This window comes from Corvus brachyrhynchos, unplaced genomic scaffold (genome assembly GCF_000691975.1).
Source record: "Corvus brachyrhynchos isolate BGI_N302 unplaced genomic scaffold, ASM69197v1 scaffold136, whole genome shotgun sequence".
In the NCBI taxonomy this organism is placed as follows: Eukaryota; Metazoa; Chordata; class Aves; order Passeriformes; family Corvidae; genus Corvus; species Corvus brachyrhynchos.
In genome coordinates, this window is record NW_008239080.1 from 3,615,083 (window position 1) to 3,642,088 (window position 27,006).

A 27,006-nucleotide genomic window follows, 5' to 3' on the forward strand; every position below is an offset into this window, starting at 1 on the left:
CTTCTTCCGAGATGTGGGACTTTTTTCCAAACAGTAATCAGTCACTTCAAAATATGTTTTATCACTTTGGCAGTAAAATCAACAGACTCAAAAAACTTATTTTTATCAATTAGCCTTTGGAGATTGCTAGAATGGGAATGCTTCTGAAGAGATCTCTTGTAAAGACTCTATTATCTGATTAGCTTGAATCCATTTGTGTAGCAAACTTTGAGGTATTCTTCATTGACTGACTGCATATTATGCAACATCAGATGTCTAGAGTTTGGTATCTAACCTGAAATACTTCTTAAGTTTGCCATGTTTAGTTAGAAGAAAAGCGAGCATCCCATGGATAATCAGTCCTAGATATGTTTTTTTTGATGGAATGAACTATTAATTTTCTCTGTTTCCGAACTTTGGGTCCTCACACATGGGCACCAGTTATTAATTTCCATTATTAATTTTCTCTTTTTATTGTTTCTTTTTCTTCTTTGCCTTTGTTTTGTGAGTTCTTTTACTCAGAGTTCAAATTAAGATGCAGGAGACTGGGAATTTATCTTTGGACTTAGATATCTGATTATTATATCTTATCTATAATACAGCTGCACAGAGTGTGCCTCTAAGTTAACAAGGTGAAAATGGCCCCGAGTTCTAACTTCCAAGACCTTTTAAGGTTCAAATTACCCGATTATGGAATGCCAAGTAATCCATTTTTACTTATAATCCAATGACTAACTATTCATGATCCACACTGTGGGTTTTTTGACCCAATACCAGAACACCCAGATTTGTGAAGAAGGAGAAAAGAAGAACAAATCCACACCCAATATCCTCCATATTGTTACATATATCCCATAAACCTAATTTTCTACATCTCTACATATTCCACCCAGTGATATAACTTTAATTGCACAGCAACAACCTCAGTGTTATCACACAATCTGGGAAGCCTTTCCCAAGGCTTCAGGTCAAATGCAGTGTGCTTCTGAGGATCACTGTCTGTCAGCACTGAAAGGCTGAAATTCTCAGAACTCAGGGTTCCAACAATGAACCACCTTCTAAAGGTGTCCAGTTTAAACTCTTGGTTCTAACAGGGATTACAGTGAACATCTAGTTTTTAAATTGCTGAGTTAGGTCATATGAGCTTGCTTTTTTATGTATTACAGAGCACAAATCTCCAAAATGGTGAGAGAGAACACAGTCTTCTGTAGAATTTTCTCTTACTACTGAAGGGGTCTTCTCATTAGCCCAAAAAGTGTCTTCTGTTTAAATTCATAGGTTTTTTTCACTTTCCTTGGATTTCATCAGATTTGTGTTTGTTATATTCCTGGCATTATCTTGCTACGCCTTATGTATCATTATGTATTGACATTTAAACACAGGATTCTGGAGAAAATGCTGTAAATATAAGGCCAAACAATTACAGTGTAATTGAAATCTCAAGATTAATCTGTGCAGAAAATATTTCAATAATAATACTTATAAACTTCTTATATGTACACACTTCTTAGTTTCCAACCCTATTCCAAGATGCTGTGCTCACCCTTACCCTGCTCCTTTTACTGTCACTGGCAGCAGGGTGTGTTATGGTGGGTGTTCCTGTGAGCATCTGTAGTCCTTCTTCAGGAAAAATATGACATTTGTGCTGATGGTTTTACATTTCTTGCTCTAGGATCTACTCAGGATCATATTTATGTGTTTGCTAACATCCTTATATACCTTTCTTTTTCTTCATTTGGCTGTAATTCCAAATTACACCTGAATTTCCTATCTGTGGTGGGGTTTATGGATGTTAGATACTATTCTTTTTGTTGCCCTTAAGGCCAGTTTTGTTCACCTCCAGGTCTGCATTTCTTTGACTGCTCACTGGAGCTGTGGGGTCTCCACAGCCTAGAATGTGCCTTGCCTCCTGATATTCCATGCCTGTACTTCCATATACTGCATGCTGTGTCTGCAATTTTCAAGGTCTCTTACCGTACCAGGCCTTCATTTCTTTAAATGACATCATGGTGTTAGAGCCATAAACCCATGGTGATATTATCAGCTTTTGAGAATGACTAATCTGTTTATAGAGACTCTCACATTCTACTCTTCTTTCAACATTAGTGCCTTGGCGTTTATTCCAGCTCTGAGTGCACTGTACCTCTACAGTGCTTCCAGAATTGGCAGGTGCTTGCAGTACTCAGACCAATATGCAGGGATTTGAATACACCCAGTTTGTCCCATTAAATAATGCTGATGGATGTCAAATCTGGCCTCAGGAAATCAAGTGTACCCAAAGGTCATTGGAGGCTAAAAGTTACCGTTCTGAGTATGTCTTTGAATGTTCAATGGTTGGTTTTCTTGCAAGTGGTATAATATTCTGCTGGTTCTCAGAGTCTAATAATGTTACAAGCCAAACAGTAAGCAGACCTTTTGTTTTTTGTCACAATTCTAATAGAATGTACAGATGTACAAAACTTAGTTGATTCTAATTAATACTTATGTTGTTTTTTCTGATTTTCTTCCAAAAGTACTCCTAGGGATTTGCTTTCTTCTCAAGAATAATTATTTACAATAAATTAATGCATAACCTAGAAGATAAATCTGGATTATGAGATGATGTCATGTAGTCCCTTGGCAACATACCACACATTTTATCCATTGGACCAGCCTCCATTTTAGACATTAACCCAACTAAGCCCCCTTGAGTCCTTTTGGCAATCAATTTGCTTAAGATTTTGTAGCTAGGATAAAAAAATCAGCAATATCAAAATAAGATAAAACAACAACATATTTTCCTCACCAACAACATATAGGTTATAAACTGTTTTTATTTAAAACTACTATCCTCAACATTTTTTTTCTCTCCCTCCTAGGATACAGAAGGTATCAAAACAGGTCTAATGGTAACTACTTAGCCCATCCTACTGCTTCTGTGTTACTGTGATGCACTTTTCTAATCCTGAGATTCAAGCCTTCTTTTGCTCTCACTTTCTATATTACCCTGCCTGTCCTCTTTCTCTTCAATATACTCAATCCCCGCTGCTGTCTCAGGCTTCCCCTTATTTAGCACACGTCCCCAGACTCTGCAGTTGCCTAAGGGCATACCTTCCCAGAATATATTCCTATCATTTATGTTTCTTTTCAACCCTTACCTCAGTTATTGAATTTCAAGTGGCTATATCTCCTGAAGATCTGTTTCCCAGATCTTCAGTAGTTGTCTCAAGCCTACAGTCATGTTTCTGAATATTGTTAAGCAATTTAGTAGGAATTCATCTCAGCCAAAATCCTCTTTCACTGTAACAGCAGGTTCTTGTCATTTAGAGTTGTGATTTCTGAGGACAAAACAAAAGTAAATGTATATATCTTGAATAGACTCCTCTGTCAAAACTTGAAAAATAAGTTATCTTTTGATAGGACTATTCCCTATGTCAATTTCTTTCTTCTTGAGTAATTGTATACCTGCTTCCACACTACCACAGATTAGAAAAAGAAGATATATAATCTTTAACAATAATTAATAACTAACTGTGAAACTAGGGAGACAAATGAATCACAGGCTTCAGTTATTCACATCCCTGAAACTGATTTTGAAAATAATTTTGTTAAGGGAATAAGAATTCATATGAATTCCAAAGGTTCAAGCTGTCTGAGGGAATTAAAGGGTTTAATTAACTGTATATTCCCATCTGAAAATTTGAAAGTAGTGAAAATTTGTCAATATTTTTAAGTTCAATATTTGCAGCTGTGTATAATGCAGTGAGCTGCATTTGCCCATAGGTGTATATTTTTTATTTAGAGGCAATGTACAAAGTTGTAAGTGGCTTGGTACATGTTTATACAATCTTTTTTTGTCTTCTCACACAGGTTTGACTACAAACAAGAGAAAAGACCAAGCCACACATTATATAAATTCTTATGAAGGAAAGTGTTTGAGTATTCTTATGAAACCACATGATTTTTAAGCCCATACATACCTTTCATCATCACTCAGCTGGCTGTGGTAACACTAAGGAGAGAGGAGAAAGTTAATCACCTGTCATCTGTTCTAGAAAAAGTATATTAGCAGAGAAATAAAAGAGTACCAACTTTCCAGTGGCTGATTCATTTAAGACTCTTCCTCCTGGATTCACATAACTAACTGAACTGCCCGCTGTCAATATATAAAATATTTCATCTTTAATTTATCCTATTGTCAGAGGAATTCTTGAAAATATTATTGCCAAAAGAATGGAAAACAGCAATTTTGAATAAGAATAATACAACAAATATAACCTATATCACTTCCCCCAAAAAAGTGTGTCAAGAAGGCACTCAGAACAAATTATTATAATAAGAATAATTAAGAATTAAGAATAATGCAACAAATATAACCTATATCACTTCCCCCAAAAAAGTGTGTCAAGAAGGCACTCAGAACAAATTATTATGCAAAGTAAACCTGTTATCACAGATTTAACAATAATTTAAAAGAAAATATGGTTGGCATATGTACTCTACTTTCTAAAATTTTTATTTATCAACCTATTGTAGTTTGGAATCACATTGACTTTTTAATTTTAATTAAGAAAATGTCTGTCCTGCTTAGTATATTGACTTGATCTGTTTTCACTTAGGATTTTAATCAGAAGTGTGTTTCCCATTCATACCTTTAGAAACCATGTTGAGAAACCTCATGCACAATGCTAGTCCATGAATCCCAGGTGAGACCTCATCTCTAAGAGGTGTAATTTTTCAAAATTCAGAAGTATTGAGCTTCTCACAAAAGTATGTGAGTCATCAGGAACATGCTTTAAATTTGAATATGGACAAGGTCTTATCACTTGATGAGCAGTTGAGGAATTGAATTAATACATTCTAAGGAAACTTGCCTCAGAGAAAAGACTGTTTAATCATTACATTTCTAAAACCACCTTTCCAAAAGATGTTTGGAAAGAAATCATATCATTTTTACTGTAGTAAAACCCATGAAGTATTAGTGAATTCATTGTTAACAGACACACTCAGGTTTTCTTCTGTGTGGTGAACACCATCATCTGGCTGCAAAGAGAAAGACCATTTTAAACATTTTGTGAGTGGGCAGCATTGGTGTTCTTGACAAAAGTCACAACTGTCAATCTGAACATTATGGCTATTATCCTGATGCCCCCAGTAGCATTTTGAACATCCCTTTCTGCAACAAACAGGCACTAGGAAGTGATTTTAGGCAAGGAATAGTATATGATCTCTTAGGGTAATGCCCTGCTGTTGCTCCAAGGAATAACAGCCTTCCAGAAGCAAGGACAGCGTATGCACACTGCCATAGCAGTATCCAGGGTGGCATCAGCTCAGGATCAGCCCAGTTCTGTTAGCTTACACTATTTTTTGAACACTGTGGTTAGCCAAGATAAGAGGTAAAACTAAAAGTTTGCAAGGATTCCTGATTAGTTTTTCCAGCAGTACTGTAATTTTTCTCTAATAGGCCTCTCTGATGGAAGCTAATGTTCTTCTCATTCATTTACTTCTAAAATGTCTATTTTCAAGTATGCTGATTGGAGCTTTTCTGTAAAGCACGAGTGAGCTTTGATGATGCCTATTTGGTCTAAAATTAAAATTATAACCCTTGTAATCTTTCATGGAGATTTGTACTCCATAAAAGACCCAGATTCACAGTACCTGAAGTAGATTTAATTTTGATTCATACTTTACTGAAACTTCATATACAGGAAAAACAAGGTATCATTCATTAGTTATGATTAGAAATGTATATGAAGATGCAAATACTGTATTAGTATTTAAAAGATTAATGATTTTAGTGCACTGATAGAAATATTGATGTATTTCAGGATCTAGATAAATAAGACAAGAACTTGTGATTCAGTGATGTGTTTAAACAGAAAAATTAAAATCATTTTACAGAGACAACTTTTTAAAACACTTTTCAGTTTTACATTTAAAAGGAAGGATATCTGATGAAGCTCATGAAGGTAAAAAAAAAGTAGTGGACTGGACTGGACTAATTTTAATAAATTGTTTAAGGAGCTTATAAAGATAGGGATTAGTTAATCATAGAAATTTTTTCATAACTGAATCAACTGAAATCTGATGTTCCTCAAATTAAAAGAGGTGTTTAATAATTAGTTTTAAGATAACAAGGGTTCTGTTGCATAATACATATTAATGATATATAAGACGGACATTGTGTGGGTTTCTATAATTCTAGATGTGAAATTGAACATATTAAAATATTAACAATAGTTTAAACAATTAAATTTTCATAATTGTCTTCATACTGAGCCTTTATTCTGTTTACTGCCTATTGTGTATCCTGGTCCTTGGTTGTATCAAGTGGCAGTCACTTGCTTCATTTATGCTGAAAATAAATCTCTCTCCCACTAAATACTTCATTTTTTATCCTAACCCTGAAATATTACTGCTCTATTCTGACACAAGTACAAATAATTGAATGTAACTTATGTTGTTTCCTGAACCAGTCTACTCTGCTGTATGCATAACTGCTCTAGAAAACACTGACTTTTCATTGGAGGAACAACAAAATGAGACTTTTATATCATATTGAAGTGTAGTAGCTAATATGATTTTTAACATATTTTGCTGCTTGGGGAGAGAAATGTTTGCATAAATGTGAAGTCCAGAAATGCTGCAATTAAAAATAGAAACTACTTATCAGTAGTTTTTCTTTTTTTAATCAGTAACCTCAGATATTTATGTAAATGTCACTATGTGGTATCTTAACAAACTGAGTGATGTTTATCAATGGTTTCAGGAATGTTCTTTTCCTTAAATGGGTTATCATTATAACAAGGCAGTGAAACCATAGAAAGGAAGACTAGACAGGGTACAGTTAAATAGAACATGGAAGAGCTGGGGTTCTTCTGGCATTTGTTTTGGTTTGGTGAAGGGTTTTATTCTTGGTTTGGTGAAGGGTTTTGTTCTTTTCATGTGTAAAAACAGAAAATGCTGGAAATAAGTTTCAGTTCCTTAAACTAAAATTCATTAGCTTTCATATTGGTCTATCAGATAATCTTTACTCATCTATTCCTGCTTTTTAAACTGCCACAATTTTTATTTTATTGAAGTAAACCAAACAAGAATTCATTATATTGAAAGACGAAGGTGAACTGATCCTACTGATGATGTTTTTAATTTCTTGGAATTTCCTCTTTAATCAGGGTATTCAATCAAGCTGATAACTATTTTTTTTTCATACTGAAGTTTCCAGAATTAACCATCTCCCATTAGAACATGGTTTCTGCATTTATCTTCCTGAGAATTTGAATAAGCTTTGAGTAGCTGATTATTCATCAGTGAGCACTAATGGGACTTCAATATTTTCAGCAAATGTCTCTTTTTGGGTCTGACTGAGGAAAAAATTACTTCTGTTGAAATTGTTGGCAACAGAAATGCACAGCATCTAGGGCACATACTATGCCTATACCATGTTTTTATTGATATCAAAGTAAAAAAAAAAGATTGTGTATCAAATCTATGCAGTTATGACAATTTGCCTTGCTTTTTTTTTTTATTTTTTCAATTTAAGTCTCAGGTCTTCAGAAGATGTACAAACATTTCAAATATGCATGTGTTAGTTGGACTGATGTGCTGATCCCAGGTGCACTGTTCATTTCTTAAACATTGTCTTCTTTCTGGGGCTTGCATTTGATATCAGATTACAAAGATCTATTTTTATCCTATTCCCTCTTTACTTTGCTTCTAACCACAACATTCAAGTGGTCAGTAAATGTTAGTGTGGATACGAATTTAAGTATTTATTTAAACGTATTGGAACAAGAGGCACTGATAATGACAAAAATATGTACATTTTAAAATAAGAATTTCAAAATAATTCCTGATTTGCACAACCTTTAAAAGGGTTTGTATTCATCTTTACTCAAAGTAGATAAATATATTTGCAAGTTTAGAGGACCAGTCATTCGTCCCTTCTGACCAAATCTGGTTGTACTGCATATGTCCTCTTCTATATAGTTAAGTCTTGTATGTAGTTTTTTTCAAAACACATTGATGTGAAGACATCAGCAACCATAGAATTCAACTCTTTCATGGTAGTCAGGTAAAGATATCTCATTGGTAAAACTGTGTGAGGTGCTTCTCACATTATATTCTTCTGCTTCTCTCTTCAGTCATTTGCTTTTCTTACAGGCTTCTCTCTGAATTAATGGTCCCTTTAGTGCTTAGTATTTTCCCCATCCAAGAGCTGTAATCAAGTCACATTTTAATCTTATTTAGCAAATAGATTGAGTGTGACATCAGGTTTGGGAACGATAGAATAAAAATCTCAAACCACTAATTCTCCAGAATTCCATTTATTGACTTGATTTGTCAAATTCATCAGGCATGGATGTTCAGGTGAAAGAATGCTGCTCTCGCTTTTCACATAAGATGCTGAATACGGTGAATTATAAGTAGAGGAATATCAAAGACATAATTAATGGAAAAATTCCAGCTCAAGACTGAATTCTTTCTAAAAGACATTGCTAGATGTGACTTGTGTTTTAGACCATGAGTCAGTATCTTCATTTAAGTTAATACTCCTCCACCTACTTAGGTAATTGGATACCAATTTCCAGCAAATGCACTGTTTTATTTCCAAATTAACAGCAGAAAAATTATTTTGCTCCCTTTGCAAAGAGAGGCCAAGGAGAAAAGGGTAATAAGTTAAATATGCTTTTTTTTTTTTTTTTTTTTTTTTTTTGCCATCCTTGAAACTTGCATTTTTCCTTGATGAATTTCTCATGGTGTGATTGATAATATTTCCTTATCCTCTCTCAGACTTTTCTCTATTCCTATTCTAGCTACTTTAGCCTTCTCTTAAAAGACTGTTGCACTATCACTTTTTTTTTTTGGCAGAACAATACCCTTTTCCTCATTTAGATACAAATGCACATAACATTACCAAAGGCAACTCTTTCATCTGGTTTTCCCCACTGGCCTTCATTGTTCTGTCCTATTTTGTTCATTTAGTCTTTCCTTGTTCTAATAATCCCATTGAGAGCCTTTTTTTAACAAAAAGCTAATAAATACTTGGTAATGGTGGCACAAAAAATGTGAAGGAGTGAATGGATTCAGGGGTAGAAGCAATGGCAGGAAAAACTCATTATTCCATTCAGCTACTGAGACAACAGTCTCTGGCTTTCCTTTGGGTAGAGCAAGTGGGGTCACTGTTTTGCTCATTTTCCTTCTCCTGATTATAAATGTGGATGGGACAGGAACACCCATTCTTGTCAAATGTGACTAATAATGGAGAAAAAATAGGGTAAGCATTATATAACCTCATCTATGAGTACTGCTGGGGTACAGTGCTACATCAAAGTAGAACAGGACTGCTAGATAGTAATTGACTAATAAGAAAGAATTGACCAATCCCCCTCACTTCATGTTGCAAACATTCTCTTCTATATGCACTAATACAGATTGATGGCCTTGTTCCGAGATATGGCCTCCTTAGCTTTTCCTATGAGCAAGACCTAACATCTGGAAGTTCCAATATACTGTGATTTGGTTACTATGGTGATGAGGGATAGCAAAAAAATTTTTGATAGATTCTTTGAATGTCCTCTGATGCTAAGGAGAAGTGAATAATCTGTCATAAAAGATAGATCCAATTCATTTTGGCTTATTGGAATAACTATTTCTACTGAACTGAATGATAGAAAGGAAAATGTGTTTTGACCCTTTTTCAGCTGATGGAATTTTCTTGTATAGTGCTTGTCGTGTCAGCTGTTCTGGTACATAATAGAGACAGAGTGTGATATTTCAATCTTCTAGTAAATGTTGTTCCACATACTTACAATTGCTTTAAATAGCTAGTCTATTCATAATTAAATTATTAGAGGTTCATATACTTATATGTTAAGTGGCTTATAATTAATTAGTTATGTTTATCCTGCAGTTTACAATTTGAGTTAAAAGTATTCCGTTTACCATTTCAAAATTATATGTCTTTTTGTAAAGTATAATTTATTCTTTTATGAATGTCTATTTTTAAGTCAGTGTATCCAAGTGTGTAACAAAATGTTGAATCAATACATATTACTACTTCAGAAGGGATTTATTATGAAGCTATTTTATTGCTACAGCAAATTGCTAAAAAAATCTTCTGATGTAATTTCTAAGTATATATTAGGGAGGTGGTTTGAATCAGAGCACCAAAGTACAGTGTATGCAAAAAGCATATTTGATACATAATTTTCCAGAAGTAAATGAAAATAAATTCTTAGATGCTATAAATCTTTGACATCACAGTATTAAAAAGAGTTAATTGTTGAAAATACTTATGCAGTTCATAAATGTTAGGGTATGCTGGCAGATTAGTAAAGTCCTGCCTAGGGTTACAAGAATTTAGGAGAACATGGGAAGCTATTGGATATAATGTGAGAAATTACTGAGTTCGACAAATAACGGCAAGTGGCTGACAAACGTTGCACAGACCACCATGAACAAGCACTGAATTTCACAGAGAGTAAAGGGAGAATTTTGTGAGAGATATGGAAATTTCAAAGGTAATAAAGGAGGGTGATTTGGGGAAATTTTACAGATTATTTTCTTGCAAGGCCAACAGAGCCTAGTAAACAGTCTCTTTTCTTTGCTACTTCTGTATTAACACCTCTCCAAGTGGGTAGTGAGAGACATTTAAACTAGACTAGCCAGCAACCAGAGTGACATCCAGATCTGGAACAACCCAAGCTTTGAGACAGCAAGTCCACAAGAGGTTCAGGATCTGGATACCGATATCAGACAGACTTAAAATCTATGCTGATTCCTGAGGGATTCACAAATGAGGGTTTATCTTTGTATCTAGAAAATGAGGGAGTGTGTATGTTCATTGTTGAGCTTCAATACTAGCTAGCCAGAGATGAGGAAAAAATTTGAGCCATCATTGATGTTTACGCTCATGTGACTGCTGGTCGTGTTTATCTAAGGGAAAAGACACTGTTCTTCAGGTTGATTCACATGGACAGCATGTTTGTAGTGTGTGTGTGTGTGTGTTTGCTTACTGAGAGCACTTTCAGGTTCAGTACTGGCTGTATCTGTAAATAGGAATGAGAAGAACCCTCCTGGTCTGGGAGTCCACTGGATTTAGCTTCCCTTAATAATAACTGCTGTGAGATATTCAGTGACTGTTCAGCATCTCACTGTAGTCACATCTTTCCTTCGTTACAGATCAGGTTAGTCACTCCCAGGGATTCCTACCACGTTAATTCACTAAAACAAACAAAGCATACAGGAATATGTTAAGTTCTTTGCTTTATAAATGGTGATCGCTTACAGATGTCCAAGTCAGTAATTGGAGCTTCATAGTGTAAACCATTTTAGAAAAGCACAATTTATAAAAGCCTCTCAATCCCTCAACAAAATAAAATAATAAAAAAAAAAAGTGAGAGAAATTACCGGGAAACACAACACAGTAAGAAAGCAATGTCAAAGAACATATCAAGCTTCACTCCAACACTGTAATTTTTAATGTTTATTTCTTTTTTAGGTCCATTTTGTGAGGAACCTGGTGATCCTTGTGCCTCTCAGCCATGCCTAAATGGAGGTATATGCCAGTATAACCAGTCTGGATATGTTTGCAATTGCCCTTCTGGTTTCCTTGGTAACAACTGTGAAATTGACATCAATGAATGTTCTTCAAGGCCATGTCAGAACAGAGGTACATGTATCGATTTGCCAAATGTAAGTATAAATGTTAGAAATCCCTATTTGAACAGAGAATCATAGAATTACAGCATCATAGAATGATTTGGGCTGGAAGGAACCTTCAAGTGTCATCTATTTCCAACTTCTCTGCAGTGGGCAGGGATGCCTTATGCTAGACCAGGTTGCTGAAAGTTCCATCCTACCTGACCTTGAACACTTCAAGGGATGGGGCATTTACAACTTTCCCCCTCTCTCACCAATTTAGCAAAAATGATGATGCATGGGATGATGTCAGAGGTCTTACAGAAGTCAAGGTAAGTGTTATCAGTTGCTTTTCCCTTATCTATCAACGCAATTACTACATCATTGAAAGCCACTATTAGTCAGACATAATTTACCCTTTGTGAAGCCATGTTGTCTGTTTCTAATCACCTTCCTATCATCCATATGCCTTCACATACCTTACAGGAGGATCTGTTACATGAAAGTGTCAGAACATTTAATACTAATGTAAATGTTTTAAGTAGCTTTGCATGCTTCATGAAGAAGCATAGCATTGTCTAAATGTGTCCTGTTTATAATATTTTTATTATAAAAACTCCTAAATTCCCCATTTCATGCCAGTTGCTTGGTGACCACATAAGGAGCTACCCATGTTATTTTATTTCTTTTTTCCTCTCCCTCATAAAATCATCTGATATAAACATGAGGCATCATGTGATCTTTATTAACTAGTGATTATCTTGTTCTTGCTTTTCATGCGTTATAAGTTTTTTAATTCCCTTTTTTTTCTTTCTTTTTTTTTTTTTTGTAAAATAGAATAAATTCATGCAGACTCACAAAGTTTTGATAATAAAGTCATACCTGGTATTATGTCAAAATAAATTGTTGATGTTCTTTCATTAGCATTACTATTGCAAATAGCAGTGATTATACAGAATCAAAACAGTAAAAGAAGAGTTCAAAAGCTTAGTTATCACACACCGGTGATACATACTCATACACAGAGAAAACCAGAGACATCTAAATTGCTGAATAAATTGATAGATTTCTAAGTTATGTAACCTGTCTAAATATTTTGTCTACTGGATATACTAGCACATACTATTTTGTGCAGTAGACAAACAGACGCAGTAGTTTATTTCACATGTATAGAAAACTCTCAATAGGAGTTGGAGTTTCCTGATTATACCTTTAAGACCAATTCAAAAGAAACACCTAAGCACTTCCTATTTCATTAGGGGAACAAACCCCTTTACCGTTTCCTTTACTTTCTGACTTCAAAAGGCCCATGATGAGCATAGAAAAATAAGGGTGGGAGTGTCACCTCCAAGAAATATTTTAGTTTGTAAAATAATTTATTTTTCTTACTGTTCAAATTAGATTGCAAGAACTGACAGATGTCTTTCACTGTTAAAGAGAAGCATAGATTCTGTGCTTTATATTTAAGGAGAAAAAGGATACCCATGATCTTTCTTCCTCTAGTTAGTGCCACCGTTTGGTGTCTGATGTACCTTGTGTATTGTTACTGCTTAACAGATGCAAACATTACATTGGAACAAAATCAGAAATGAGGAAAAAACCCTAAATTAATTATAAAACTCCTTCTTGATTCAGTTACGAGATCACAAAACTGCCAATTTTAAAGCTGGTATATTTCCAGTTAGCAAACTCAAGTCTAGTATAATCTGTGCTGGAAGGCCTGTTCTACTTGTCCTAAATCAAGTTTGTAATCTATCTGAGACTAGAACTGCTTTTTTTGCTGTCTTTGTGAAAAGTTGTCCTAGTTAGGGCCTCTCTAGTAATGGATGTAAACACTAAAACCACTAAATTTTGTATTGTCTTGCGTACAACAAATAATTATTTCCAATATCCCTCTCTTCTATAGGATGTGTCATGTATCTGTATGCCAGTATTTACTGGCAAGTTCTGTGAGAGAATACTGAATCCATGTGAATTACTGCCTTGCTTAAATAATGCAACTTGCATAACTCAGCAGCAAAACTATAACTGCCGGTAAGATTGGAAATTAATGTATTTCAGTACTTTGTTGGTTCACTTGATGATATCCTGCAGATTGCAGAAAGAAAAGACATCATCATTCACAGAGAACACAGAAAACTATAAACTTTTTTTAAAAAAAATGTATTTATCTTTTGTGCTTTACTCTGTTAGGCTTCGTGTAAACTCTGGGAGCGATACAAAAAGATTTAAGGAATTGAAGGGCTATAAATTGTTTAATTATTAATGCTATAAAATAAAATCTATAAATTTTAAAGCATTGATGACAGTTGAGACAGTTATACTACAGGTGCCACTCCCTTTCAGGGTGTATGAAGTTTATGTTTTTTCTGAAAAGATAAGACAACCTATTGAATTTCTAGTTCACAGACAGGCATTAGTAGACTTTAAATTGATCCTTCAAGCAGCATGTAGAAAACTGTTTTATTGAGAAAGGCCACACTAAAAATTATGCATTTGAAAATACCAGAATTGATCCAATGTATAATTTAATTTCATGTTTATATAGATTTTAAGATTTTTATTTTCTATGTCAGTAAGGAGTACAATTTATCCTGTTCCCCTTTGCTTGGCTTTTATCTTGCTGCCTGAGTAAGTTCTGATAAGCATTACTGAAGTAAACAATTTTCAAATTTTAGGATATTCATAAAAGCAGATAATTGAAAGCTGTGATACACAAAAGCCTGACAACATACTATGAAGAGTTTAGAATCTGCAAAAAATATAACAGAAGTATAGAACACAAAGTTACAGTGCATCAGCAGAGATTCAATTAAGAACACTTGAAATTAAAATATAAGTAGAACTGTTTACAATTTTCCCAAAGAAGAAAATCCTAAGTTTCATTCTTATTCACTCCTACATACAGATATACATATAAACACACATATGCAAGCTCATATACAGTTAGGTCTTCCCATATAGATATGTATAGCCCAGAGCAACAGTTCATTTTCCAGTTCTTTAAACCGAGATGTAAGCTAATAATTTATTATTATATAACCAGTCTTTCACACAATATACATGTATTAGTATAAAACAATGTGTTGAAGTTTACATTTAAAAATATGCATAACATAAACAATTAATATCCAGATGTAGATTGCCTTTATTAACAAAACCCAAACCAAAAAAAAATTTTTTAAAAAAATAAAAAAAAATAAAAAAAAAACCAACTTCCTGGCCCTGTTATTCATATTGAATAATCTATAATTCCACAAAGTATTGGTAGAAATGGTCTGTACCATGACCCTCATTGTACCATAGAAATTGTTTAATAAAAATGTCAGTGGGAAGACATTGTAGTTTAACTGTCTTTCCTTTGATAATATTATATGAGAATAAGCATGGAAGTAATTATTTAGATCAATATAACAGAACGTAAAAATGGGCAATTAAGAACCCATTTTACATTGCAGTGGGTTATAAACTCATTAGCACTAAGAATGCCCTAAAAGGGAACAAACAACCTAGAGAGAACACTGTGAATAGTGTTCAAGCCACAGTTTACTCTAGCAACCAATTTGCACACCAGACATTCTTGATGAAGGAGGAGAACTCCAGAATGTGACTCATATCTTCCAGAGAGAAATATCCAGGGCGGGTTACATGACACCTCTTACACAAGTTCACAGTTTTTGTTGTACAGAGGTAGAGGGTTACTATACAATCACAGAATATTAGAACACAATAAATATACAGAGACTTGAAGAACAGCCCAAGGTGGAAGAGACCTTGAAGTATCTCCTGGTCCAACCTTTCAAGAGAAAGGGAGTTTAGACAAGATTATCTAGTACCCTGTCCAATTGCTTATTGAAAATCTCCAGTATTCAGCCTTAGTTTTGCCTTTCAGTCCCAAAAGGCTTCACTTAATGATTGCAATAATTTTTATGATTGTTAATAATGAACAAAAAATAATGTCCTCATTTTTTTTGTGTAATTAAACTCAATTGTCCACCACGTTGTTAATAATAAACAAAAAATAATGTCCTCATTTTTTTGTGTAATTAAACTCAATTGTCCACCACTTAATCTGAAATAGTTAATAAATATAAATTCTGGGTATATTTATGCCTCTGTACTTGAAAGGGGGCATTTAGGTGAGAGAAAGCATTTTGAGGAAGTATGAGTTACATATTTTTCACAAGGAGATCACATTCAGTAGTTTTGTTTGTGAGAGCTGCAGTCTTGCCAGAGTGCTGAAGTGCAGAGGAGGTGTTGACTGATAGAGAGGCCCAACAGTTAGCAGGCTTTACTATTTTAAGGATTAAAAATTTTCTTTTTAAAGTCATGTCCTGCATTAGCTACTTGACTAACAGGATTTCAGAAGACCTGTAAGAACAGTGGTTAGACAGTTTCAGTTTTCTAAAGTCACAGACTTGGACGCTTTCTGCCTGTGATTCATGTTTTAATTCACTTTAGCCAAATGAAATCTACCATTAACAATGTTGCCTTAATTTGGGAGATTTGTAGATGCTCATCAATGTTTTAAGAGAAGATTTGATTCATTTTTGGTAATCGTAGTCAAATACTGTATGTGATATCTCTGTCTAGTCACTCCACAATAAACTCCATGTGTTTCATACTGCATTTGGTGTAACATTACATGTAATACTACTACGCTTTTAGAGCATTTTAGTATCATAAATAAATGTAATGGTGTTTAGGTCAGATGCATATACAAGTTCAAATAATAGCTGAATTGACCGTTTTACTTCATTACAGTTTATTTTGCTTCCCTCTATATTATGTTGTTCTCCTTATGCCTAAGCATATATCCTACATATATATATCCTTATGCCTATCCATATATCCTATATCCTTATATCCTACACAATCTCGGCTTCTTCTCAGTGCATCCTTCCTTCTTTGGGAAAGCAGTTGTTTTCCATTCTAAACATGTAACAAACAGAATCAATTTAATTTTCTCCACTTCAGTTATGATGTATGACTATCTTGTATCCTAATTCCATCCTTTCAATCTTGGTATCATACACAACTTTGTGCTAAGAATCTAATAGTTGCATTTTTTCTTAAATGTCAAAATTTAGGGTGAATTCAAATAGGCAGTGAACAAGGATATCCATCACAATAAACTATGATTGTTTGCTTTATATCTTCTTCTATTATCCATGTTCTTTAGGACAATAAACAGTCACCAAAAATGTGAAAGGGTGTTCTGAGAAAATATATTCTGTTAGTACCATCTTTGGAACTTTACTGTCAACCTTTTTTCTTCTAGCTTACACTTCCTTTCCCTGACATTGATACATTTATTGCAAAACAACAATAAAAACAAGAACAGAAAAAATGAGCAAATACAAAATTTAGAAGGAACAGCTTCTAAAATTGGTTTACTAGATTATCTGGTTAATGAAACAATTGTAGATTGAAGGAAAAAAAATCTAGGAACTCTTTCACTTCAGAGCATTGGTAAAAACAAATCAGTAAAACAAACGTAATCGAGTTGCTCTGATTTGGTTTCAGATGTTATTTAAAAAATAAATGGTAAGACAATATAAAAAACCCTTTTTATTATTATTTTACATTCCTTTCACATGGAAATTTTTTTTAGGAAAAACTCCTTTTAGCTACAATACCTGAACCAGAAATTTTTTAAGGATAGACTTTGCAAGAATCTTGAAGCCAAGTACTTGAAATGGTAGAAATATAATTGCAGGCAGCACCTTTTTCAAGAGGAGGGTGAGGATTATGTGGTCCATTGCTACTTGCATAGAGTGTCCTCATGTGATTGTGTCTATACCAGCCTCAAAGCATATAACCATTTACAGAAGGTTTTCCCATATCCATCTACCTCTGTCCAAATGGTCCTTTGCACGAATTGTGGTTGGTTTCCAGGGATTTCTGATTAAATCCAACCAGTTTAACACTTAACTAAGGTAATAAGTGACTTAAGCTTCTGGACATGCTACATGTGTCTGTGCATTCCTCGGACTCAGAGCCATACCCACTGATAGACATCTTTAACTGATTTAGAAAGTGTGGCTAACTCAGATGCTTTCTATTGAAAGTTGTTGCCTAAGTAGTTGCTATTGAAAATATATCCTTTACTGTAGTATGCTGCTTAACTGTGAGGAGCTTCATGCATTTTGAAACCAGGGGTTGGATAGTTTTTTTCTTTAAATGAGAAAACATATGCAACACTCTGGATCTCATATCTATTAGGAGCAAGAACGTAGGAAAACCAGAAGCAATTCTGTATAATCTTCATCATTTCCAACTTCTGGACTGAATAATTTGAAAAACTACCCCTTAGAAACAGCTAAAGAAATTCCCTTCTATTACTTTTTGATTCCTTCACAAACACAAATTTTCAGCTAATTGGCCATTTCCTTTCTCTTCCTAAATCTTTTCTTTCCATAATACCAGAAATAGCCTTTAGACAGAGGAACATGCTGTTTCTGTAAGAACATGGTGAGATAGTTTGACAAGGATTATCTATTTATCAAGATACAAATATTCAAATATTTTTCTACATTGTTCCATTATTGCTTTTGAATAAGACTTCTTTACTATCCATTTGAATCTCATCTTTTTTATTTGTGTATATGAGATTTTTTTTAAACATGGTAGAGAAACATCAGGAAAGGATTTTCTCCTACTAAGTGCTGACATGAATCAGAAGAAATTTCTGCAGTTCCTTTTACTATATATGTTATCCATCGCTCTATTGGCATCACATGGAACTAGCAAACAGTCACAAAAATTGAATGCTAGTTTTCTTCATTAAAGAAAACACTAAATTACAATTAAGCTAGCACAAAAACAACTCTGCATTGTTCTCTACATTGTTCCTTACATAATTAAGCATGTCATCATTTACTACTCTTTAATCATTAGCAATGATTGATGTTTATTTCTCACTTACCACATATTTATTATTTTTTTCCTCTCTTATGATTTAGTTGGCCTATCCTTTCTAATAGTTTTTCAAAACCTTGTTACCTTGTCCATAACTGTTTATTAAATATTACCTTATTCTAGGGTGTTTGGTCTTTTTTCTGCAATATTATATGAAATATTGGTGTGAAAATACTTTAATCGAGGAAAGAAATTATTTTATGAAAAAGCAAAATTATCCAGAAAAATGCAATGGATTTTTAATTTCTTGAAAACATGTTCTGAGTATTTTAAATAACATAAGAGATCTGTTTTGCTACTGCAAGAACATTATTTAATAGAATTATGGAACATAATTAAATACAATTAACTTTTAAAATGCAAGTTCTCTAAAATACACTGGTGTATTTGCAGCTGCATGCCAGGATTCACTGGAAAGAACTGTGAGGAAGTAATTGACTACTGCAGGCTGCTCAGCATCAACTGTCTGAATGAAGGATTGTGTCTTAATATAATTGGAGGATTCACTGTAAGTAATTTAATACATGTTAAACTAATTCAGTGTTCCAAATTATAAAAGCTTCAGACAAGCAGAACTTGAAATGCATGCATTATTCTAAGAGAAAAGAGTGGCACACATTTATAGGTTTTATTTATTTTAATCGATAACACAAGGGCAATTCACTTGGGTAATATGGATTTTTTTATTACTTTTCTACTGAGACCGTGTTTAGTACTATATCAAGTAAGATAACTGAAGGGTATTTTTATAGTAAAAAGAATATATAACTAATTGCGGTGAGTGTCATTACCCACAAAGATGATAATCACAGCTGTGTCGCAGCCTTTAAAAATACATTGCTTAAATTAAGATCATCTGTTGCCATTATTTTAACCAGAATCAAGTTACTTACCTCCACATAAAGTTTAAAATTAATACAAACTTAAAACTTTGATGATGAAACTGTAGTGTGGTGACGTTCATTGCAACTGACAGTTTGGGAAAAAAATATTAAATCTGCTTGTTTTAACTCTCTAAATTGCTCCTGAAAATGTTAAGCAAGGTGCAGAATCTGGCACTTTTCCTTGTTAAACTCCATATGGCTAGTGATTGCCCATCCCTCTAATTTGTCAAGGTCTCTCTGCAGGGCCTCTCTGTCCTTGAGGGAGTGTAAAGCTCCCCCCAGCTTAGTGACATCAGTAAACTTACATCATATTCCTTAAAGTTCTTTGTCCAAGTTGTTAATGAAGATGTTGAAGAGCACAGGGCAGAGGATGGAGCCCTGTGGAACCCCACCAGGGACAGGTCACCAGTGTGGTGTCACCCCATTCACTGTAACCCTTTGTGCCTGACCTGTGAGCCAGTTGCTTGCCCATAATGTAACCTGGTTATTAATGTTTGGTCCAGAAGGATCCTGTGAGAGACAATATCGAGAGCTTTGCTGAAAACATTACATCTTGGACATATAATTTTAACAGGTGACAAACACAATTCTTGAACATGAACAGACCTTCCTCTCTCAAAAAATACTGATATGAAAAATTCTCTTCCTTACTATTGATTTATCAATTATTACAATAAGAGTGCTGTTGAATTTCTCCTGCCTTGCAGCTGCAATGTTGGAACCACTTCTATAAGTAAATATAGTCACTGCTAAAATTCTGAAGAAAATATAACAGCACTTTTTTTTTTATATCCATACCATAGGAAAGTGTTTTTATTAATGTTGTACTGGTTTGTCAAATTTATAATAACAACTCCACCTACTTAGAAGACAGGAGGCACTGTTTTAAGAAAACAATTAAATTAAAACCATTTAAACATAAACCATACTTATACAATTACTGACGTGTGAACCAATTTCAGATTTCAGCAGAGTTTCATTCAATAAAAATATTTAGCTACATTATTATGACAATATGATAACCTGCTTCTTAAAAAGATTTTTAAAAAATCTGCCCACAGACACACTTTTCAATAGATTTTTCAATTCTCATGGCAACTTTTTCTTAAATGGATTTTATAAGTGAAAAGTCAGTGTTCTTGCTTTGCAGCTGATAGTATTTTCTCATTGTTTTTAATCTGATTATCTTAAACACTTTATGGCTGTAGGTATCTGTTTTCCTTATCTTTACCTGAAGACAGGGAAAAGATGAGCAATGCCCAAAAGGCAAGTGACAGGGAAGAAAGAGCTGTTGTTTGTTTCATGCTTATCATACTACTGCCACGTGCTAACGGCCTCAGGGTATGGAGTGGTTTGTGTAGAGTTCGACCAGTGATTTAGAATGGCGCCAGTAAAGCCTCTGACACAAGACTGTGCAGTAAAAACCGACAAAGAGAGCATACAAACAAGAAATCACTTGTTGATGTGAAGCTTTCCTCTAGGTCCCAAGGGTGGATCAAGCACTACTATCTATTTATCCACAGCAAGTATCTTAGATAATGGCAAAAAGTATAATCTCTGCTTAAGATCCCCTATTTCTTCCTGAATCATTAGTATTAAACTGAAAAAAAACCCTCAAAATCAAAACCAACCAAACAAAACAGAGATACTGAAAAAACATATTAAACTAATCCAGTGCAAATTCTGAGAATAACAGAACTGTAATTTGGAAGCCTGGAAATGAGCACAGTTTTGAAAACACAATAGTGGGAAAGCTGAGGTATGAAAACTGTCAAGTCTTTGGCATACTAGCTGTCTTTACTTTCTAGGGAGAAACCACTAAATTGTATAAAAATGCAGAATTTACAGGGCAGTTATGATTACCTACGGAAGTGCATTTGAGGGACAAGAAAGTGCAGCTCTACAGTTGTTGCTACACACTCTCCCATTTGTGATCTGCCATACACTTCCTATGGAAGGGCATGCAGATTAAAAATGCTTTCCACTTCTTGCAGGGTGTAAAAATGCTCATTCATCTTTTTTTTTTTTTTTTTTTTTTTTGCCTAACAGCTCCTTATTATGCTACAAACAACTATCTTTAAACTTATATGGTCTGCATAGTGAATCCAAGTCTATTTTGTCAACATGCCTTTCTCCCATCATCCTGACAAACCACTGATTCATGCAAGGCTGTGTGCTTACAGCTAACAAAGAAATTGAATTATGTAGACACAAAAACTGAAGCTGAAAGATGAAGGGAAAGCAATGTCATTGTAAGGTCCATTTCCATTTGTCAGCACTACACTTGAGACAAGGTCTAAACAAATTATACATAGTGCCTGAGCAGCAGAGCTGTGTTGGCAAGCAAATACACACTAGAGAAGCATTAAAGAAAGAGAAAAAAATCTCTGTTATCATTCTGGGTTTTACCACTACACCTACTGTTGGTCATTCAAAGAAAATATTTGAAATTTCTCTGAGAAGCTGTACTGACACTTGTATGTGAAATTTTATGTTGGAATCATTGCCAATGGATGTCCTGGTGCCTTCAAAAAGAGCAACAGGAAATGCTGCTGATTTCTGACTAGGGTTCCTACAGTGCAGTGGAAGTAGATCATGCTGTTAAGGGAGAGTGAAGCTAAGCAAAAAGAAGTGATGGTTTTAACTTCGACAAGTAATTTGCCTGGGGAACACTAATTAATGAGAATAGGTACACAGATGCATTCACTTCAGGAAATTGTTCCCCAGTCACCAGAATTTTGCTTTCTTATATGGATGCATGCTTAATATTGTTTATCTAATAGTATGATTCACTGTAAGAGGATAGAAAAATTAATATAATAGAAAAGATTGGTATCTAAAACCTTGCCCTCCAGATGGCTCTGTGGTTGTTAATGTTGTACTCTTTTGGTCTTTTTCTCACATCCATATAACAAAGTTATGACTTTTACATTTGGAACTTTATTGTGAATCTGAGATATTTCAACAACAAAGTGTGTACCAAGAGGATTTATGGTTGATAAAGTAAAATTATGAATATACATTAATAATCAGTAACACCATGGGGCACACTGTTGAAGTTAAAAAGCCCAGCAAACATATTCTGCCCAAAGACTACTGTGTTCTCTAGCAAAGCAGGAGACTTGTATACTAACACAGAAAATGGTCTTCACTGAAGTTAATATATTCCTTCTGGGGTGATGTGGGAAGGAGGAGAGAGGAGGGAACCTCTCTTTGTCCTGTGATTTTTCCCCGTGTCAAGCTGGTATGTGGCCATCATTCAGCAGAACTTGTACAGAAATTACAATCAGGCAGACAGAGGTCCAAGTCTCATCCCTTCCAGATGAGTTTGCCTTTATGGGTGCAGAACCAGGCCCATCAGCCAGCTGTCAGGCTGGGAATCAATTTGCACCTTTGCAGAAGAGCAGTGAGCAGTGCCAAGCCTCACAGGCCTCCCTGAAAAACCGTTGTGGAAAGTCTGCTGCTCTGGTCCTCTTGGTAAGCTCTTCCCTGAGGATCCACTTTCAGTCCTAACGATTTTTGATAACACTTTATCCCTAGAAATCTGGCTGAATTTATAACCCAGAAGCAAAGCATCTCTACGCAGAATTAGCAATAATCTCCAAAATGGAGCTATGTCATACTGCTTAGATCTCATAGCCCTAAGAAGGCCTCCAACTTATCCTTAGAGAAGCCATTTGTATTTATTGTGTGAGAGAAGAAATAACTTCTAGGTCACGTATCCAGAACTGAAAGGCAAATATAGCTGAGAGAAAACATTAACTTGTTTAACAAATTCAGTTCTTTTAAAAAAATGCACTAGGGCTTTTTTAAAGCCTTCTGTGCTGTATCGATCACCATTTGTTTTCTGAGTGTAAAAAAGGAATAAGGAAACAAATAAATATATATTTATATATATATATAAAATTTAATATATATGGCATATTATATATTAAAGCAGTTGGTTAGAGTGATAAAATTATTATGAATATTTATAACAGATATACTACCAATGCTAGAAGCAATGAAAATTGGCACTGCAAAATCTACTGCTCTCAGATGCAACTTTTATACTTATGTACTACATATTAAATAGATTATTTTCATTTTCCTTTTTAAAAAAAACCTATGGTCTCTCCTACTGTTTGTCCCCACGGACCATATGAGAACATTATAGTCTCATCTCTGTGAAGCTACTTTGCCACTATGATTAATTCTATTGATGTCTCTCCTGTATTTGTCCTTCCAGCTGGGTGTTCAAAACAGCAGTAGTTCAAAGTCAGATACTTCCATTAGCGGCTAGTTTTGCACAAGTTAATTAGTCAATTTTCTTTCACACAGCAACAGTAATTTTGCAGAAGAGTTCACATAAATTTTAAAACGTCCTAAACAGGTTTTTCCCCCTTCAGTATTTAATTTGGACTTTATCAAAATGTATTTTCCAGCGTTTCTTATTCTATTGAAATAAACAGCATCAAAGCACCCTAGTGCTTTCATATGTGCTGCTAATTATCTCTGAGCTGTACAGAAGTTAATAAACAGTAGAAATCTTCAGGTAATAAACTAAATATCCTTCTTTTGAAGAGCAAATGTAATGAAAAATATTTAAATAAAACTTTAATCATGTAATAATTTCATATATCTTTATGCAATGGATCTGAATTGATATAGTAGAATAGCATATAATTAAACATAAATGAACAGCAAAACAGACCAGATATAACCAACAGAAATGTTCTGGTTTATTTTTAAATGCAACTTCTGAGAAGTTAAAATCAAGCCTGCACTCAAGTTTAAACCACTTTTCAAAGATACAGAAATTCCCCAAATTTCTTTTTTACTGACTTCCCTATCTAATAAGGGACTGGCCCCTTGAGATGAGGAGAATGTTTGTAGAAAGAGTCCATAAAATTTCACTCAGCCAACTCAACACTGTGTATTTCTGAAGCACATCACTTATATGTTTTATATTAAAAATTATAATAATTTTTTTACCTGTTTATTAATTCCAGTAAGATCAGACACACATTCTCCATTTGCTGTATAAATTTTGTGGTGTCTTTGGCAGCTGTTTCCCATACTGTACAGTAAGTTTCTAGCTTGAGCTTCTTGATGATTATTTTTCATTCTTCAGTATTTGCCCTTTCGTCATCTACTACCAAAAACTCAAAAATGAACATTCTTAATTTGCCTTTTAATTTATAATTAAATATTTAAAATTTTTCATTATTTTATGAAGTCATATGTTAAGAGAGATGGCACCTGCTCAAACTACACAAAAGATAACTTCATCTTCCCCCATCTATACCAGATGTGCATGGATAGTATTCTAGTTTCTCTTTTACTATATGTTCACCTGACAAATGAAAGAATATAATATTTATTAAAAGTAATTAATTAATTCAAGCCATGACATATTTCTGCCAAGACCCATAGCTGTTTTACCTGAAATCAGGGTTTCATATGAAGGAGCATATCATATCAGAGATCATAGTATCGTAGAATGGTTTGGGTTTAAAGTGACCTTTAAAGGTCGTTTAGTACAATTCCCCATCAGTGAGCAGGGACATCTTCCAGTACATCAGGTTACTCAGAGTCCCATTCAGCCTGACCTTCAGTGTTTCCAGAGGTGAGGCATCTACCACCTCTCTGGGCAACTTACTCCAGTGTTTCACAATTCTCATTGTGACACATTTCTTCCTCCTATCTAATCTGAATCTATCCTCTTTTACTTTAAAAACATTATCCCTTCTATTGCTATATAACCTGCTAAAAGTTTTGTCCCAATCCTTCTTATAAGCCCTTGTCATGTGAAAAGGGGAGATTTCCTCAACCCTTGGTGTGGGGAGATTTACTCAGCCCTTATTGTTTGTCTGTCAGCACCCCAGGAAAGCTGAGACCCTTGTGCCCAACCTGTCTGTCAGTGTCCCTTTATGGGTATCCTTCACTGAGCTGTCCTGCTAGATCAGAGAATGGCTTGACTGACTCATTCAGGGACACACACCAATACCATAAGGGAGATCCCTCAGTGAGTCTTCCCACTTTATGATCCCTCACTGGGTCTTCCACTGTATCTGAGTATGTTCCCCTTTGCTGGTGACTGCCAGCACCTGTGAAGGACTCATACCAACAGTTCACAGAATAACATTCTTTATTAATATAAAATTGTGAAAGGTTAAGTTTCAAGGATCATCAGTGGTAGTATCTGACTGCAAAAACATATTCAAAGCAATACGCAGACAAGCTAAGATCCCCGATAAAAATATTCAGCCCAGATAGAGTACAGTTCTTACCCAATAGACACCCCTACAGGGGAGAAGACAGGTTCAGCCTGTCAACTGATCCCAGCAGTCAGAATGGAGTCTTCCCTAACATTTCCCCCATTGTCTACTTAGTTTTATACTATTCCTCTATGTTTAGGTGGAGCTTGAGTGACCCTAGTCATACATACCTTTGTCACCGATTGGAGTAAAATTTTGAGCATGTCAACTGCATTCTATCCATGGAGCAACAACTGTATTTTACCCTGTAATTTCCACACCGAACTTCTGTTAGGATGTGGATATAACTTCACAGTTTCCTCTAATTTTACAGCCAGCCATCTTTCCACAGCCCTCTTTAATGAAATGTCACAGGGAGATCTCCCCAGAGTCTTTTTTGCTCCACGTTGAACAACCCAAACTCTCTCAGCCTGTCTTTGTAGGAAAGCTGCTCCAGTCCTCTGTAGCCCTCCTCAGGACCTACTCCTATAGGTCAATGTCTTTCTTGTAACGATAATCTCAGAGCCAGATGCAGCACTCCAAGTAGAGTGTCACCAGAGCAGAGTAGAGGCGCAGAATCACCTCCCTTGACATGATGGTCATTCTGCTTATGATGCAGCCCAGGATACTATTGGCTTTCTGGGCTGCAAGCACACACTGCCAGCTCAGGTTCAGCTTTTCATCCTCCACTATCTCCGACCCTCTCTACGAGGCTGTTGTCAGTTGGTGGAGGAATGCGGCCACAACACCGATCCCTGAGGAAAATTCGTGAGTAAAAAACCACTCTAGACTTCTCTCTTCTCATCTTGGTTTGGATATTCTCTCTGGACTATGGAAGAATCGTGGGAAATGGGGCTCTCTGAACCACAGAAAAAAAATGTATCTAGAAGTAAAAGGAATCCTTGAACAACAAAACAAAAAAGTATTGCAACCGGGAGATCTAGAACATTTTTTTATCTGGCTTTTCAAAAGGTTCTTCTATATTTCTCGAGACTTACTTTTTGATATTGAACTGCCTGGAACTTGTCAGGGGTGTTTCTGGGACGAGATCTGGGATAAGGCAAGGGATCAAACAGAACATGGACTAGCGAGAGAAGCTTTCCGTGCATCCCTTATAATCAGTGAAGCTCTTGAGGAGCATTTGTATGGTCCCATTACCCCTAAAGCAGAAAATCATACTTATCCCATGGCCAAGATCACACGGCTGCCATCCCTGCGGCGTGTGACTGCAGCCATGCCAGCGAAGGTGCCTGCGCTGGATGCGCCCGGCCCCCTTGGGAGCGCGCGCCTTATCGCGGACCCCATCCCTGTCTCAGGGTCCCCGGCCACGCGACCGCGAGTGAGGGAGCGATGCCGCAGGT

The 27,006-nt window shown here is 35.1% G+C and overlaps 1 protein-coding gene across 2 annotated transcripts in view; it reads left to right on the forward strand.

Annotated features, from left to right (window-relative positions):
• The window catches only part of EYS (eyes shut homolog (Drosophila)), an 859,267-nt gene that overhangs the window by 122,597 nt on the left and 709,664 nt on the right, over nucleotides 1-27,006 (forward strand). The window contains exons 4-6 of one of the 2 annotated variants that reach the window (XM_017739228.1): nucleotides 11,462-11,655; nucleotides 13,508-13,635; nucleotides 18,916-19,030. In XM_017739228.1, coding sequence (XP_017594717.1) covers nucleotides 11,462-11,655; nucleotides 13,508-13,635; nucleotides 18,916-19,030 — 437 coding nt within the window. Of the gene's footprint in view, nucleotides 1-11,461; nucleotides 11,656-11,690; nucleotides 11,934-13,507; nucleotides 13,636-18,915; nucleotides 19,031-27,006 lie in introns of those variants that run through there. The other variant, XM_017739229.1, reaches the window with a different exon arrangement.